A 17,469-nucleotide genomic window follows, 5' to 3' on the forward strand; every position below is an offset into this window, starting at 1 on the left:
CAGAGGATAACTTAAAGTTTGTATTTGAGAAACACAAAGAGACAGAAAAGATAGAAGGGAAGAAAATGAGGTGACATTTCCATGAAAGTAGAAGTGGGAATTTTGATAGCAACAGCAGTGTCCATCGCTATGGCATTGTTGCAGAATATTCCTCAAGTTCTTTGCGATCACCCTTTTTTCATGAAGCCAGGGAAATTTGGTATTTAACATACTAAACCAAAGCATGAAGTATTTAACTCCAAGTAACGTACCTGGCATGATAATCAGTTGCTGGTCTGAGATCAGGAAGTGTAATTGTTAATTCTTCCCCACTGTGAAAAGGGGAAAAAAGAAAAAAGAAAAGAGTTACAGCTCCTTCTTATACTTCAAAGGATAAAAGCTTATTGAAAAGCAAAACCATGTAGCGCACATTTAATTTTCACGTTTCCCATTGTCCATGTAACTCTTAGTGATATTACTTAAAATTTATTTCACGTGAAGTAGGTAGGTCTGCAAGTCAACAAACAGCTCCTGATAGAGAGATTGCTGATGGGTTAATGGTTTTAAACATCGGTATTGTGCTTAAATGAAGAAACTAAACTTACACATAGACAGATTTAAATTTTCCATTTTTACCACTGTTGGATATTGCTACTTCAAATGTAAATGCTGCTGGACTATGACTATGGCTCTCTCCATTCTGTGAACTAACTGGGAGATTCCAGGACAGAACGGCTGATCTTGCTTGTATATCAGAAACCTATTAAAAGCATAAATAATGCAAGTAAGTTTGCTTTCTGCAATAAAAGGTATATTAGTCAATAACATGGTGTCGCTAGTTTGCCTATGAAGCTCCTCGCTGGAGGAATTCTTTACCTTTGTAGTGGAAATACTGAGTCATTATTCGAATGTAAATTATTTCCTCTTTTAATTTCTAAAATAGTCATATTAAAGGATTTCCCTTCAAACACTAAACAAATGCACAAACACACGACATTATCTCAGTGCAAGAAGAGAAACTTTCTATTTCACCTGCACTGTTTTCATCACTCATTTGGAGCAAAATTGTCAGATATAGGAGTCTTGAACACTGACACCAGATCTATACCTAGGCAGTCAGATGGCCTAACTTCCCTACTCTGTGACAACTCCATCACATACTTAACCACTAAGCTAAAGGATTGCAAGAGGCTCTGATTTTAATGTTCACAACTAAAGCTTTTGGTCTAAATTTCTTACTGCTCACTTCAAGTTTTCTCTGACAAGGCCAACACAGCCTTTTGTTAGCATTAAGTACAGACGTGAGAAACAGCTTATTGCTGTTTACTACTGTAAACAAAGAGCTAGAAAGCTGAAGGAAAAGAATAACCTGTGCTTACTGTATAGATAACGCAAAGAAGAGTTTCATTAAGCATGCCCAAGATCAAAAATATCAGTGCAGTTTTAGCCTTTAGGCATTTAAATTCACATCACCAGACTCCAGCTTCCTAAGTATGTAAATACTTAAATATTTGCTCCAATTTCTAAGCATCGCATAAAATGATGATCTATTTTTGTAAACTCTATTCCCAATATTCTTAAACCCTCTATGCTGAATGAACAATGGTTCCAAGAGTGGACAGACTTCCATTAGGTTAGTAGGCCCTGGGTATGCTTGGTACTAAAGCCCTCACATACACTTGACAACTTGGCTTACAGGCTGGGAAACTGAGGCAGACAGACTGTTTCAGAAAGTTGAGAAATAGTGGGTTTCCATAGCATGGTTGCCCTTTCCCAGCTATAAATTCTGACAACTAAAATACGTTTTCTCTATTAAAAAATAAACCATTAAGAAAAAAAGAAAGAGATCAAAAAGACATTTTATAGGAAGTATATGCACAGAAAATAATGGTATTTTAAGGATAATACTTACAACTGGCTTGCTAATGCTCAAGTGAGTATCACATTTCTTGGATTCTGTGTCAGATTCTGTAATTTCAAATACAAAACAGATTACTCAAAACCCCAAGAGTAAACCAGTCTGTTACAAAAAAGCCACCACAAGATGGAGTTTGCCTTAATAAGAGTTTAACAATAGTATTATTGTGCAAAGTTCATTTCCCCTGTTTGTTTTGGCTGTCTGAAGGGTAGAAACATGAACTATCCAAAACTAACAGTGTTACAAAAACCCTTTTAGTACATCCTGCACAAAGGGTGTATTTTCCTAATCCGAGCATAAATAGGTTTTCTTTGACAACTCAAAAACATTCCTCCAAAAATGAAAGGTGTTAAAAAAAATGACAATAAGATCTTACCTATTGAACATGCTTTCCTTGAATTTCTATTGCAAAACACTTGGTCTAGGCATAATTTGAAAGAAGCCTGATCAAAACTGCACACTAAAAATACTTACAGGTACCAAAAGGGCTACATTTGTAAACTGAATCCTATCTTTACAACTGTCCATGTCGAACAATTCAGGATATTATTCTGCAAATAGAAAACTCTTTCCCCGCAAATGTGTATTAAGACAAGTCTTTAATCAAGTATATTCTTCATCCTTGAAACAAGTTGGATGAAAACTTCCACCTTCACTTACTTCCCAAGTTACAAAGTCAGATTTATTTCTCTCACTGAAGAGATAAATACAACAGCGACACAAATGAGGACTAGACCTTGCAGCCTAACACCACCACTTAGTTTAAGACATTTACAAAACTCTAAAAGATGCTCAGATCATTTAAGGCATCATGATAAGAAACTGCACTTCAGTGACACTGTTTCAAACCAACAGGAAAGATACCATACACTAAGTACTTCAGTGTATGTGAACAGCCACAAGCTATTAAAAAGTTCATTCAAGCAAAACAATGCACTGAACTGAAATTACAACTGATCGAACAGTAACCTGTACCTTGACAGTTGCTCGAACCTTCTACTTCTCAGAATTTTAAATAACTCCTAGTTATCTGAAAAATACCACATAGTATAGTGTGGTATTTTATAATGTGGTATTTTATAAAAAGACAGAAGTCTTTTATGAAAGTACCCACAGGTTCACCCTCACTTGGAACGCTGATCAGTCCTGGGTTAGAAAAGGCACAGAAGTAACCAAAAGGCTTAAAATGAAATCTTCCTGAAGACCTTATCTGATAAATCTCAAATGAAGAAACCTGACATTACTATGATTTCTAGAGGAAATAAAAGAAATCCAAACACAATGGAAAGTGTTTCAGGCTTTCCCTAATCCTGAATAGTCAAAGAAATGCACAAATTCCTTTTTCAGAAACTATTTTACAATGAATTTATATTTTCTGTTACAGAAGAATTTAGATCTGTGGGGTTTTTTTTTACCCTTTCAATGCAACCTACCTCCCATATCTGTGTCTGGATTGCCCTTTGTTTTTCCTATCTGCTTCTGCTTTGGTGGTCCTCCTGCCCCTTGCTGTCCCTTTCCATTTCCATTCTGAAGTGTTGCATTGGAAGAATTAACTTTATGTGGTGAAGATGGAGGACTGTTAAGTTTATTGTTAGTATGACCACTCGCTTGTCTGTCTTTTAGTCTCTTCTTCAAGTGTTCTTGCATTTTGAGACTCCTTTCATCACGCTGAATGAAGTTGGTCCTTCCATGAGAACGAGGTTCTATGAAGAAAGGAGAACTTAATCATTCAGTACAATTTGTTAGACATCTGAGAAACTCTCTGTAAGTTATAAGAGGAGTAACTATAGTAGAACCAGAACTTGAACACCTCTGGCACTTCACTGTGCTTGCTGCCAGTCTGTAGATGTGTGGAGCTTCATGGCTCATGCAACCTGAGCTTGGTGCACATGGGATATTCTGAGGAGTTTCACAGCTGATGCTCAGGAGCCTCTGGGCAGCAGAGCAACAGACAGGAAACCTGCATGTATTGCCCTGCTCCCTGGCCACGCTCCACCAGGCTTCAGGAACCTCACCAGGTCAAGAGGCTTTGGACTGGGCTCAAATCAGTGTAAGAGCACAAAGATCAGGTAGTAGAGGAATATCACACCTGGAGGTTTCATTCTATAGCAAAATATACAAAATATCTGCAGGCAAATTTCCATTTTTCCTATTTAACTCATATTCAAATTCAGTCACCTTTTCAGAAAGCGTAAGCAAATTTAGGACCCCAACTAACTCTTTAAAACACAGCTTGGGAGCTACTGAATATTTTTACCCTAGACATGAGCCAAAATAGCTTAATTATCAACTTAAGCTTGAGAGGGAGATAATGAATGGTCTTACGTAGTCCGATTTCTTTGTGTTAATTGCGTGTTAATATATAGTAAGGCTTACATCTTGGTTTAATTCAGTGGTGCCCCCATTCCTCCACTTAAGTATTGCTTCATTCAGTATGTGAATACAGAGCGGACTTACACCTCATCCTCCAACACGGCTTACTACGTTTTTTTGGTTTATGTATGTTTTTTCTTTCCAGTCATATCTGGTCTCTGTCCAGTCAAAAGAACACATTCAAGTACCAAATTAAATGCATTTTCAAAAGAACTTCATGTCAAGGCTGTGACAAAACACAGCAGCTTTGAACAGCACAATTTTAGAGACAGGCAGAAGAAATCATTGGGGCCTTTACAATAACAAAAGTAAAGATCCACGAAGACCATACACAGTATTAGAACACTTCTAAGTTAAAGTCTTAGAAACAGAACAGGATTTTAACAACACAGATAAGTGTCAGGGAGTCTAATAACCAGCACCAAAATCACAGAAATGTGTAAGAGAGCTGCTGACAGAACCCGACAGTCTCAATTGAGATGCACCAAGTGAAAGGCCTTCTCGTGTATTTAAACGTGACCTGTGCTCTCACCTTGCTCTTGAAACACGTGTGGTGGTGGATGCTGGTGAATGAACTGTGGTGGCAGCTCTCCTGTCCCCGGAACCGCAGGGTACACTGGGTGAGGGGGGTGAGGGAGCAGAGCATGGTGGTGGTGCATGTAATGTGGCACATGGGGAGGAGGAGGAGGAGGAGGATGCATGGAAGGATGGAATTCAGCTGAGTGCGGCAACACCACCACTTTACGAACTCCATTTTCTTCCACCACCTGTCATGCAACACACAAAATTAAGTCAGTACGGTAACAACCTTTTAAATATCGCACATTTGATACAGAATCTCTACAGTTAAGTTTATACCCACAACCCATCTGTCAGGAATATACACAATGACACAAATTCCAGTGGGAACCCAGCACATGTTACTGCAAGAAACTGGAGTTTGAGGCAATCAGTTTTAAGAAACTGAGCCTCACACACCAAAGTGCTAAGCAATCTGTAACTTATGAATAATGCATATATTATTTTTTTTTTAAACAAGTAATGTGAATTGATCAGGGTGTAATTCCCAGTCCACTTGTAACTGCAGTTAGATGAAGTGCTTCAGACCGACAGCGCTGTCATGTGTACAAGTCACTGCACGTCGTCAGATTTGAGGTACACGTCTGCATACACATTCTTAGCCTGTGGCAAGTACTACAAGTCAGCTCTGCTGTCTTGTACTATGATCCAACCCAACTCAAATGTCAAAGTATTTCATGCTTGCCCCAGGCTAAGAGAATTCAGATGAGGAACCTGTCTGTGCGTCTGAACTCTAGGATAAAGAGACGCTAAGACAGCACATGCGTATGTATGCACATGCACACTTCTAAGGATGTGTCCTAAACTGGCAATTTATAGGCTCCTTCTGTAACCCAACTCTGTCAGCATGAAATACATTATTATCTCAATGTATTGCTTTCCCTACAGTACATTAAAAATAGGTTAAGGTTTTACACAATAACGCTTCTCTAAATCTTAAAACTGAGAAGAGACATTGGACAGAACACAGGTTTTAGAAGACAAGATCAAAGAGTAACACCAGAGCAGGATTCACAAGCCAACACATTAAACAATGATGACGCTGAAGTACAACAATTTTAGTCTTATCTTTAGTACTCGTGGCACAGACAAGCAGAGACTGAGGTTTACAGGGTCCTTTCTCCCAGTAGGTTCATAGTACAGACAGAGGACATCTGCAATGCCTTGCTGTCATTCGGCGGTTACAGCTTATTTTGTGTAACTGAGGGATTAAGTTTTCAGCACCTACAGTTCTGACAGGGTAAAAGGCTTCTGAGCTGACCATCAGAAAAATCACCAGGTCGTATTCCAGTTTGTTTCTTCTACCACAACACAGAAGTCCACTGGCAGAAGATTCAGACTGTACCTAATGAGAAGTCTGACTCGGAAGCAAACTAGACTCTATTAAATCCTATTTAAAGACAGACAACAAATTGTTTTCTCCCTTACACAAAAGATTAAAGAGGTATGAGCAATGTAATTTGAAAAACAAAAATAAATCAATAATAGAAAAATGTTCACCATTAAATGCAAACTGACACTTAAAAATTAATCAAGTCCCAGTAGGAAAATCAGGCATTTTTCTTAGATTGGCTTAAAAATCAGTCTGCAGCTTTATGCCTCCTCCCTTCTACACCAGCCACCTCCTCCTAGTTGCATTTCAAAATGCAAATCACAAATGCTATTAGTCAGGGCCTTACAGTGCTTTAGGATTAACAGAGATGGATCATGCAGGCAGCAGAAAATACTATCTGTGGATGCAAGTGGGGGGACGCTTCCCAGCTGCAGGTGGGTGTACACAACTGAGATGCAAAAAAGTGATTTTATTAAAATGTAATCCATGAAGTAAATCCGTTTAAAGGAAGCAGGCAAAATGTTTGTCCTGGTAGCTCCTTTGAGATCCCCTCTTACAGCATATTTAGTTTGGCTGTAGGAGATCACTGTAGTGTTTCCGAGTTGGCCAAGAAGGCATTACGGATGTTGAAACACTGCTTATGCCAACAGTGCATGTTGAAAAGCTCCTCAGCGAAAGATAGAGCAAACTAATGAGGAATTATTCCTCTGAAGGGAAATGGAATGTGTCCACTCACAAACTGCTATGACAAAGTTCAGCTGTGAGATGACCTCAGAGTCGGCTGATTTGTTAGCAATTCTCAACAGACTTTAAATGGAAGAAAAAATTACAAGAAGTCATTTAAGACTAAGCTTACACTGAATACACTGTTTTAGAAACAACATGGGGGGCTTTTTGGTTCATCAACAGGACTAAATACGCCACTTGAACTGTATCACATGCTATAATACATACAAGCCAAAGTCATAGCAAATTCTGACAGCTATGTTAACTCAATTTTATGTATAGATATTAAACTGGACACATGGCACAAATTCAGGCAGAAGGGATACATTAATACAGTGATTTTGCAGTCCAAAACTGCTACACCCCCATCATCCACTACTGAACTGCTTCATTCCGCTTTGGCAGAAGCCAAGGTATTTATCTTCAGGCTCCTCCAGACACATATGGGAGCAGAAAGTTGAAGTCTCATCTACTGACAAGAACAGTGTAAGTACCTCAAGCTCTGATTTAAAGTTTGTTTCAAACTTGTCTGTCCCCGTCATAATGACCGAGGGACAGTAAAACAACCCCCTAGTTTCATGTGACAGCAAACACAGAACAAATGTATTTTTCAGTTTGTACACCTCAGCATTTGCCAGGGCTTTGCATACGATTTGCATGGAAAACTCAATTTCATACTGATGTATAAATTATCTGGCGGACCTTTCTTCAGGGTCTGCACGGAAGTACCTTCTTATAACAGCAGAAGCACAAAATGCAGATGCAGTTGTATCCAAAAAGACAACTGCCTGGGAGCTCAAGACTATACAGCCTACCCAGAAAACTTCACATTTTGAACACCACTAAAAAATGAGACCCCAACTTGTTCCATCTAAGCCTTTAATTACTTCCCTTTAAAAATGCATCAATTAAAAAGTAAATTGAACTGGTAACTTCAAGTGTCTCTAATAACAGTTCAAATACCACACGCAGGTCTGACCTGCTATGACTTCACAGAGGAGTGGAAAACCAGTGAGGATGGAAAAGTAAAGCTGGGAGAGAAGCCCAGAGTCCTGCTCATTTCACAGGCACATGTTAGTGGCATTAACACTCCTCTTCACACTTCTGCTCTAATAGCAGGGTGTTTTGCTCAATGTTAAGCAGATCAGAGCTAGTAAAGAAAGGCACATTGAAAACTTTGAACAGAAACAAATTGAATTATGAGAAGACATTAAAGAGAAATATCTTTTACAGTCCAGGAAAAAAAAATGACCTAAGGATGAAAGAGAAAATGATACTGGTGTACGACCCCTATAAACTCAATGTAAGAAGCATGAGTCTCCTACCCACAGTATGCACAAGACACATTCAACTGCAATGCTGCCACCAGCTATGCTCCCACCACACTGTTTCTAGCAGAGCTAAGCACTGTATGTGCTTAGCTACACCCATCACTCCTCTGACACTGGCAGATTGCTGTCAGCTGGGACTATTCATATGACCCAGGCACCTATTTTCACCTTGAAAACAGGACTGAATCAAAAATCAAGATGTGGATCCTGCTAATGGAGCTGGGAGCCAACTCAGAGCCATCTGCTATCTTACTGAAAGTCATCTTTTCCTGCCTAGTGGTACTATTATAAACAAATCCTGAAAACTAGACCAAATTTTACTCTGTGACCAGAAGGCGAGAGAGCCTACATTGAAGTTAAAAAGTTGGTAAGTTCAATGAAAAAAAATATGAGAAATACTTTTAACAGCCGTTCCAAATAAAATAATCAACAGCCTTATTGTTCAAAAGCTACACCCACAAACATATTGAAACAGGAGAATAAATTAAAGTTTACCTGAGATACGTAACCAGGAGGCACAAATATAGGCGGCATAGAACCATTTGGTGACATCATAGGAACGTGTGCTGGACCTGAGAAGTAACAAGGTGCCACTTTTTAACAAATGAGGCTTTTACCAACTCAAGGCACCTTTTTTCCCCAAGGTGGTGTCTCACTTTGGTGCCTGAAAAGCCAGCAACTGCATCCAACTGTATTTATGGAGCTACTTTTAGACAGGCAGGTTTAGAAGCCAGGTTTAAACTATCCTATTAAAAGGTCAGTTTGGAGAGAAACTTAAATAATTGGGATTCAGAGTTTAATAAAAAAAAGTGACTGCAGCAAGTTTCCATCAAGAAAAACAACGCAATTTATGCCACTGAGGATACTTCATTTTTACATTTAAGATATATATGAAGTATGACTTAATAACTTTCAGAATTTTAGATAATATTGCTGACTGCAAGTATGGATGTACATTTACTCTACAAAAAGCACAGGTTAGATTTATCCCAACCATGGCACTGATACAGCCAACAGTATTTATTTAATTGTACAAAAATCAGCTTAGATATATTTTAGTTCTTATTTTGTGACAGAGTTAAAAGTCTGTATAAATGACACTGGCACCATAGGGACGCTGACAGCTGGTCTACCATCTTTTTTCTTTTAAGTAAGAATATCTTATTTTTCACACCAGGCTGAAAGAAAACATTCCTGTCTGGGATTTGATGCAAGCAGAATAGACACACTTCATGTAATATTATTTGACATGGTAAAAAAATACTCAAAAAATTGAAGTATTGATAAATTCAACTTGACTTACAAGAGGTATTTTGACCCAACTGAGATCTGTAGTTCTGTCACTTACCCACAAGGTAAGAAGTAGGTTGCAGCCACACACAGAGGGGTAGCAGCGCTTCCCACAACAGCAGCAGACTGCTAATGCCACTACCTTACAGTAAAAGGAGGTCACACAGCATCTGTTCAAGTTGTTTAGATTAGTGTGGACTAAATCCCATGTAAATTCAGGTGTTAAGATTCTGAGAAGACACTTATTCAAGCATCATCACAAAACCAGCTGAGATGCCAGCCTTTTATAAACCAGAAGCAAAGTGCGCAGAGATGCAGGGAATCTCGGCAATTTCCCAGCACTGTCTCATTTGTGCTTTAAGTACAAACTGAAAAATCTGATTTATTACATTGCAGAACATATAAACCCACATTTGACATTACAGTAACAAACACCTGCAGTAATTCTGTGAGATTTGGAGTCAGTACTTCAGTTTTTCCTTTACCTTGAATACATTGAATGTGTCCATCTTCAGTTGTAATTGTAAATGTTTCACCTGGGTTCACCTGCACAAGAATAACCTGTAGGAAAAAAAAGAGGTGTTTTGGTTTTTCTTTTTTATTCTAGAAATTACCTAACATGGGAAAAAAATCCAACAACTCTTCGTTATGCCCACGTTAGATTAAAACAATACAGCTTTGGCTACCTTAGAGGGTAAAAAAGCAAGATGAGACACACTGATGGGTAGAATCGAAATTTCTTAATACTTGGACATAAAATCATTGGCTTTGCTCAATCAGGATTTTTCTCTGATTACAAACAGAAGTGCTTCTCTTGATACACTTGAAATAATTGACTTAGCTTCTGTTTTCAATATTTTCACACCGCTTTTTCTTCTTCTACTGAAGCAATAAATTACCTCAGATTCACCTCGCTTCCCAAGCTTTGCCTGTGAGATTATTTCAGTTTCAGGGCTAAGTCACGCAAAGTCATGACTATATGCACATTAAAAAACCCCACAAAAAACCAAAACCCGAAGAGAAACAGATAAATAAAGAATCAAGCAAACAAACAGAAACAAAACAAGCCACAAAGAAAAAAGATGCTTTGCTCAAAACTCAGCCATGTTTTTTCACTGAAATCATGCAAGTATGTATTTTGACAATATACTCTCTGATGCTCTGAAGTAACTTGAGGGTGGAAGGAGGGCAGAAGAGGTGATGAAGTGGGTCATGCCTACTGTCTCTGCTTGACGGCTCCTGAAAGATCAGGAGAATTTTCTCATGTTTGAGTAACCCTGGTGCTGAAGAAACACAACTAACAGTGAGATTCTGCAGGTCAGTTTGGACACACCTGCATTCACTTCCACCCTAATCCATGTGCACATCTGCCAGAAGTGCTTCTACATCTCCAGTGATGGAGCTCTGTAAATTCCCCAGGCATGTGCACCACAGTTTCACTGTCACCATCATCACAGATTTTATCATCTAACTTCAACATTCCCTGCTTCAACCTGAAACTCCATGTCTTAACCATCAATGAAATAAAGAATAAAGCAGCAATAAAAGATTGTTTTCTGTGATTTAGATGCCATACCCTGTATGTAAATCCTTTGGGGAATTTTATCTGCCTTTTTTTGGAAGCCATGCAACACTGATGACTTCCACTTGCAGTCTTTATCCATCCCCGTGCAGACCTTTTTCTAAAGGACCACTGCGAAACCCATTGTTCCTTATGTTAAGCTGGCTACCTAAAAACAGTATTTTGCACTTGTTGCCAATTTCTTAGATCATCTTTCTAGTAACCAAAATAATTTTAGGCTTACAAGATACTTGTAATTCCCCCTATTTCCATCAGCTGCAGATTTATTAAGTACACCTCAATTCTATTATATTGGTCATTAATAAAAAGATCACTGAAAAGAATGAGACTTAAAAAGATCTTGTGGTCCCTCACTCACCCTCCGTATTTTGACTAACTCCACTGACTACTCTTTTCCAAAGAGTTTGCCAAGTCACTTCATGCTGGCACTAACCAAAGCACTTTTCTAAAGCTAATGTTTAATGGAGTAAGTGCAAACACACCAGTTTCCTGAAGTTACAGCTGACACCTCCCGCTTTTCTCTCCCTCTACTCTTGAGGGTGCAACTTCCACACAGAAAGAGACTGAGGTTTGCACAGATTTGTTACATTTAAACTCCTGTATGTAAAGCGGGAGTGAAAGAGGCAGACTGATAAACACCATTTAACACTGATTTTGCAGCTCCTGCATGTTGCTATATTAATCTTAGCTTTTATTTGTTAATACGGGATGCAGAAGCATGTATGAACGTAGACCCTGCTCCACTGAGTTCACAGTACAGGAGAATTTTACTTAGGTAGATGAGTTCTGGACATAACTAGAACACAAAAAACATCTAGCCAGTAAGCAATACTTATCACAGTTACATCAGAAGGACAGATGACAGGTAATGCTTTCTTAAATGGCATAATTAAGAGACTGAAACTTAAGCAGATCTGTCATTTCAGTATGTAAGTAAATGTATTACTCCAACGTTACTGAACTTCTATGAGTAAAGAGAGAAGCAACGTTAATCGTTTACAGAAAACTGACAATAATGGGGTGGGGCTTTGCCAGAGCACAAAGAACCAGGACAGATGAGGTCTGCTGTGAACAGCAGCTGCTGGGGATGGAAAGGGATGGGCCTCCACAGGCAGGTATTAAACCCCAAAGCGAGTCTCATCTTCCAGGGCAAGAAATTTCAGAGTTAGGAAAGGGGTCCTTTTAAAAATTCAGAGCCTCTGAATGTGTCAGATCTTCAGAATGGATTTCAATTAACTGAAGTTCTGACAAACAGTTCAGGAAACTATTAATTGAAAAGGATCAGTGAAAAGGACTGTAAGTAACTGGTGTAATCAGAGGGCTGTAGAGCAGTTCAAAGACTGGAATTTCAGGAATGCATGGGGCAACGTCTTAGGAGGAATGACTCACTCTAATTAATGAAGCAAATGGAGTTCCATCTACCTTCCTCCAAGGAAAATTTCCAGGAAGCTTGAGTGTTTCTAACAAGTCAGTCTAAGCCAAGTCAGACGACAGAGTAGTGCTGGGAGTCAGACCTGCCAACACCTTCAAGTGTCCTGTGCGCCCAGTTCAGAGTCAGTAGGATCAACACAGCTGAAGCAGTTTTACTTCTGAAAACAATCTCACTGTACAATACTCTGTAATCAGCCTATCCTCTACAGCACTGGCAGCAAAATAATTATAAATCATCTGCATTAATAAAGCTTCTAAATCAATTCTCTATTTAAAAGCAAGCTTGAAAATGTGACTGTGGCTCCCAAGCCTCTCTAGAGGAAAGGGCCACAAATGATAGCAGTGAGTGTTAGGCAACTGAAGGATGGCTGAGTGACATAGATGGCAACATCACATCCTTGTTTATATACAGACACCTTAGAATGAGAAATGTTGGCACATTAACATAAAATCATGTTCTTGGTCCCATGAAGACTTCTCACTAGACAGTCTAATTCCCAATTTCCAATATAATTAAAAGTCTTGGAGTCTACCAGTCTTCAGATCTACTCTTCAAATGCCATTTTCCCATTTACCTCACCTGATTGCAAACAGTCTCCACCAAGTTCTGAAAATTGCAATGCTGTCACCTTCTCCTGGATCACTCAATACACACTCGTACTCTACACACTGATCTATAACACGACATGCTATACAAATACAGCTACAGAGATAGTGTCCAATTAGATCTACTTGATCCCTTTTCCTTATGTAACATGAAACGCTCCCTAATGAATAAGCTCACAGCTGGTCAGTGTCTAGAATTTCACATTGCTAATGCTAGAACTTCAGAAATAGCTTCAAGACTCTATAGCTTTACTTATTTCAAAACACAGTTATTGTGCTTTTATCTCCAGAATCTGAGGAACAAATGCAGAGTGCGCTTTTTTAAATAAAGCTCATTTTTCCAAGTATACTACAACTGAAACAATGCACACCTCTCTTCCTTCTCCATCTGTAATAATTACAAAGTAAAGGGTATCTCATTTAAAACTTCCCAGTATTCACGGTCTATCTGACCCTTAACAATTCATGATTATTTTGTTGTACCCTGTTTACCCACTGTATATTCAAGCATGCCAAGGTCTTCACTGTTAGAATCACAGAATGGTTTGGGTTGGAAGGGACCTTAAAGCTCATCCAGTTCCAACCCCCTGCCACAGGCAGGGACCCCTTCCACTAGAGCAGCTTGCTCCAAGCGCCGTCCAACCTGGCCTTGAACACTGTCGGAGAAGGGGCAGCCACAGCTACTCTGGGCATCCTGTGCCAGCGCCTCACCATCCTCAGAGAGAAAAACTTCCTCCTAATAGCTAATCTAAAGCTACCTTATTTCAGTTTAATTATTAATTAATTAAATTATTAATGAAGATACTTAATATCAGGAAGCCAAAGTCTTTTATTTCCCTGTAACAGACTAATTACTCTAGAGCACTGCAACCACTCGCTAATGTTTATTATTTTACAGGAGCTTTAAGAGCTTTCAAAACTGCAGCACTGTATTAAATCCATATATTGTATTTTCCTTCTATTCTTTGATTTTGTAGTTTAATTTTAAAACACATGTATGAAACAAGCAGTCCTTTTAATTTGCAACATCCCACTGTATTCACAAGGAATTATTTTCTTCTCTATATCTGCACTTCTATTTTACTGATTATATCAGTGCTGAGAACCACCCACTTCTCTAACTTCAGTATCATAGATCCTTTATTTCAAGCCTCTTTTAGCCATCATACATGCTGTGCAACAATTTTTCATTTGTTCTGTTTTCTGCTGTATACCTGAATGTCAACCCCTCTACTACAACCACTGTCACAGTATTACATGACTTATATGAAAATGCTCTGGATTTACTTGCCTGTTGTATGCTGTCTCCATTAACCATATGAGGTAGAAGTGGCACTTCATTCAGTATAGGTGTAGCTTCTAATGGAGGCGGCTGGTCGGCCATCATGTCTGAAAAGCATTCATTGACAACTGCTTAACCACCTGCCAAAAGAGAGAGTGCCAGTGTCAGTTATGTCTTTGCCCTCCACCAAGTAATTAATTCTCTATTTTGCCTAACTTGGCAACAATATTTCAGAAGAAAAACAAAGTAGTGCCTTCAGGTTTTTATGTTTTTTCCCTTCTTCCACAAAATAAAAAACTTGCCCAGTGATATTAATCAAATCCTTTAATGACAGAAGAACATTTGAAAACTCAATAGGAAAATACAATCAGAACTCAACATTCTACAACTCTCCCCCAAAAATGTTCAAATAAACTGATTTTAACTGTAGGCAAAACTTACTATAAAATGCCCACTTTGAAAAACTTGTGCAAACTGACAGTCTTAAAAGCATGGAGGGGATCACGTCATCTATCCAAGTTCTTCACACTGGTGAAGACCCATGTGGTCTGATACATTATCCTACTTTTTAAGCAGTGAACCAAAGCAACATGTATCCTCCTTTAAAAATAATGCTCTTTGAATATGCATCATGCATATGCAACTTGACATACCACGAGTGATGGAACAGGTATGTAAGTGAAGTAATTACACAGTAGCATAACTCACATAGATGCAGCACTTTATTCCTGATTTTGTTGTTACAATTTCTAAATTGCGTGTACTCCGGAACCCAAGTTTTAGGCCAAATAATACACACACTGCACGCACATTTCAGTGTCTGTGATGATCAAAAAAGCCCCCAAACCATGCAATTTCCTTAATGTTGCAACATGTTGTCAATACAAGTTTGACACAGTGGAAACGAGGCTTAAGTATCTTAGTACTTTGTACAAGCGTCTTTGACTAAATGCAGAACTGCATATGGAAAAGTGCTGCCCAGCTTTGGGCTTCTAGTGAATAATGTGTAACTATATAAGTCAAAATACAATCCAAATGTCAAAATATAACCCAAATGTTAGTGAATTTTCAGGGTATAGTTAATTCAGCATCCATAAAAAGCACAAGATAACAGGATGCAGGAAATGCTGACATTTCCTTCTCCTTTCCCATTACCTCCTAAAAACCCATGCAGAAGACAAAATGCAGTTAGTATAGTCCATTTCATAAAAATAAAAATCATTCCCTCCACTCAAATCTGTGCATGAATCAAGTCAGGCTACACACAACTGCCAAATCCCATTTCAGTTTTCTACAGCCAGGATGGAAATGACAATGTTTGGGGGAGCAGGGGAGACAGGAAAACTCCTGTTTAATTTTGTGCTTATAGGACTGAATCTTCAGCAGATTAGCAACAGCGGCAGAAATATCACAGCCCAACTGTTATAGTTTCTTCTGGTTTAACTCACGTTGTTCTTGAAGGGTCTGTAATGAAAGCTGCCTTCACAATGATGTCTCCTGTGCTTCCATTACAAGGGAGAGGCTGGCAGCATCCACCGGTAAAAACCACATTCCTTCTTGTTTGCAAAAGCATCTCAAAATAACTGATACAAATCACACAGCCACAAAATGCAGCACAACAAAATACCCAAGACTGCCAAAGAAACCAGCTCATTTTGCATACCAATTGTTCTCTGGGTCTGCTCCAGCTGCAATTTTAAGAGGCCAAATATGACTGCAACAGATCAAGGGCTAGAAACGACCTCCAAAGTTTAAATTTATACCAGGTTTATCCTAAATATACTTAACTACCTTAGCATGTTATTTGTTTCCTGAGTAATCTTCCATCCTATTTGTCAGATTTTGAATTACCTGTGCCAAAGAAACAAATTCATCTGATTGCATATAACGATTCCATTTAAAAATAACTGCATGGTAAAACTGCCAGTCAGGATGTTAACATCAGGGCAGAAGTTTCTTCCACTACACCTCTCCTATTTCTAAAGGTTTAGAGGTTAGATCTAAGTCTTAAGAGCTGTAACAGGAACTCAGTATACACAGGCAGACTGAAAATACTTCATATATGTGCACAGTCTCAATTTCTTTCACCTAAGAAACTCAAAGACAACAGAAATTAGCACTTAATATAAAGGGGAAAACCCTTCACCAAAAAGCAAATATATGGGCATTCAAATGCTCAACTCACCAAAATAACCAGCTGTAGAAAAATGTGTTCTGAAACAAGCCAAATACCACCTGCAATTTTAAATAAAGAGTCAAAGTTTCTGTCCTCGTGTCCCACGTTGGTTGAGTATAATTCTCTGAGGCTTCATCTATGCTGCTCAGCAGCAGGGCAGCCCGGACAAGCTGTAGAGCACAGCACCAACATCCACGTGGTTTTTAGACTCCTTCATCTACTGCCTAACGACACAGGTAGTATTTACATTTACACCTACACACACATGTTCTACTTGCTTGGTGTTGTAAGTTCCTATTTTTCAGAGGAAGAACTTAATACTTGAAGCATCAGGAAACAAGTGTTTTTATTTAGTTGATGACAACCTCCAAAACCAGCAAATAGAGTTTCATGTCTTAGCAGGAATCTTCATCTGGTCAGAGAAAATAGAAGTACTCGCATAAATGAAACCATTTTAATAACTCTTGGGCAGTTTCACCTCACTCAGACTGCTCACATTTTACTACACAGCTGGGCTCAGATGGCTGCAAGTGGCAGAACACCAACGATGAAGAGGAATATCCCACTGCACACCAATAGATTTGCAAAAACCTAGTTCTTCTGGCTTTAGAGCACAGCTTCATTCCTTGAAAACACAGATAAAAGAGCAGCAAATGACACTTCTGCTCTCAAATGCAGCACCTCTGCTGGTAAACAAGCATCGGACTCAACTCCTCACAAGTTTAATAAATAAAACTTCTCAAGAACAAAAAAGCACTCCTGCTGAGCATGTTATCAACAGGTTCGCGCCCCGAAAGTCTCCATTTCATTCAAGGAAGGAGATGGTATTCGGGTAAATAAAAAGAGAATTCCTGAAAAGTTAT

At 38.8% G+C, this 17,469-nt stretch overlaps 1 protein-coding gene across 1 annotated transcript in view; it reads right to left on the reverse strand.

Annotated features, from left to right (window-relative positions):
• The window catches only part of LOC308224768 (fibronectin type-III domain-containing protein 3a-like), a 39,110-nt gene that overhangs the window by 12,030 nt on the left and 9,611 nt on the right, over positions 1 to 17,469 (reverse strand). The window contains exons 2-9 of the mRNA XM_080624974.1: positions 14,440 to 14,570; positions 10,015 to 10,090; positions 8,735 to 8,811; positions 4,803 to 5,037; positions 3,331 to 3,600; positions 1,892 to 1,947; positions 585 to 739; positions 252 to 311 (exon numbers count right to left, since the gene is read on the reverse strand). Coding sequence (XP_080481100.1) covers positions 252 to 311; positions 585 to 739; positions 1,892 to 1,947; positions 3,331 to 3,600; positions 4,803 to 5,037; positions 8,735 to 8,811; positions 10,015 to 10,090; positions 14,440 to 14,535 — 1,025 coding nt within the window. The 5' untranslated portion in view covers positions 14,536 to 14,570. The remainder of the gene's footprint in view (positions 1 to 251; positions 312 to 584; positions 740 to 1,891; positions 1,948 to 3,330; positions 3,601 to 4,802; positions 5,038 to 8,734; positions 8,812 to 10,014; positions 10,091 to 14,439; positions 14,571 to 17,469) is intronic.

Source organism: Psittacula echo (genome assembly GCF_963264785.1).
Source record: "Psittacula echo genome assembly, chromosome: 8".
In the NCBI taxonomy this organism is placed as follows: Eukaryota; Metazoa; Chordata; class Aves; order Psittaciformes; family Psittacidae; genus Psittacula; species Psittacula echo.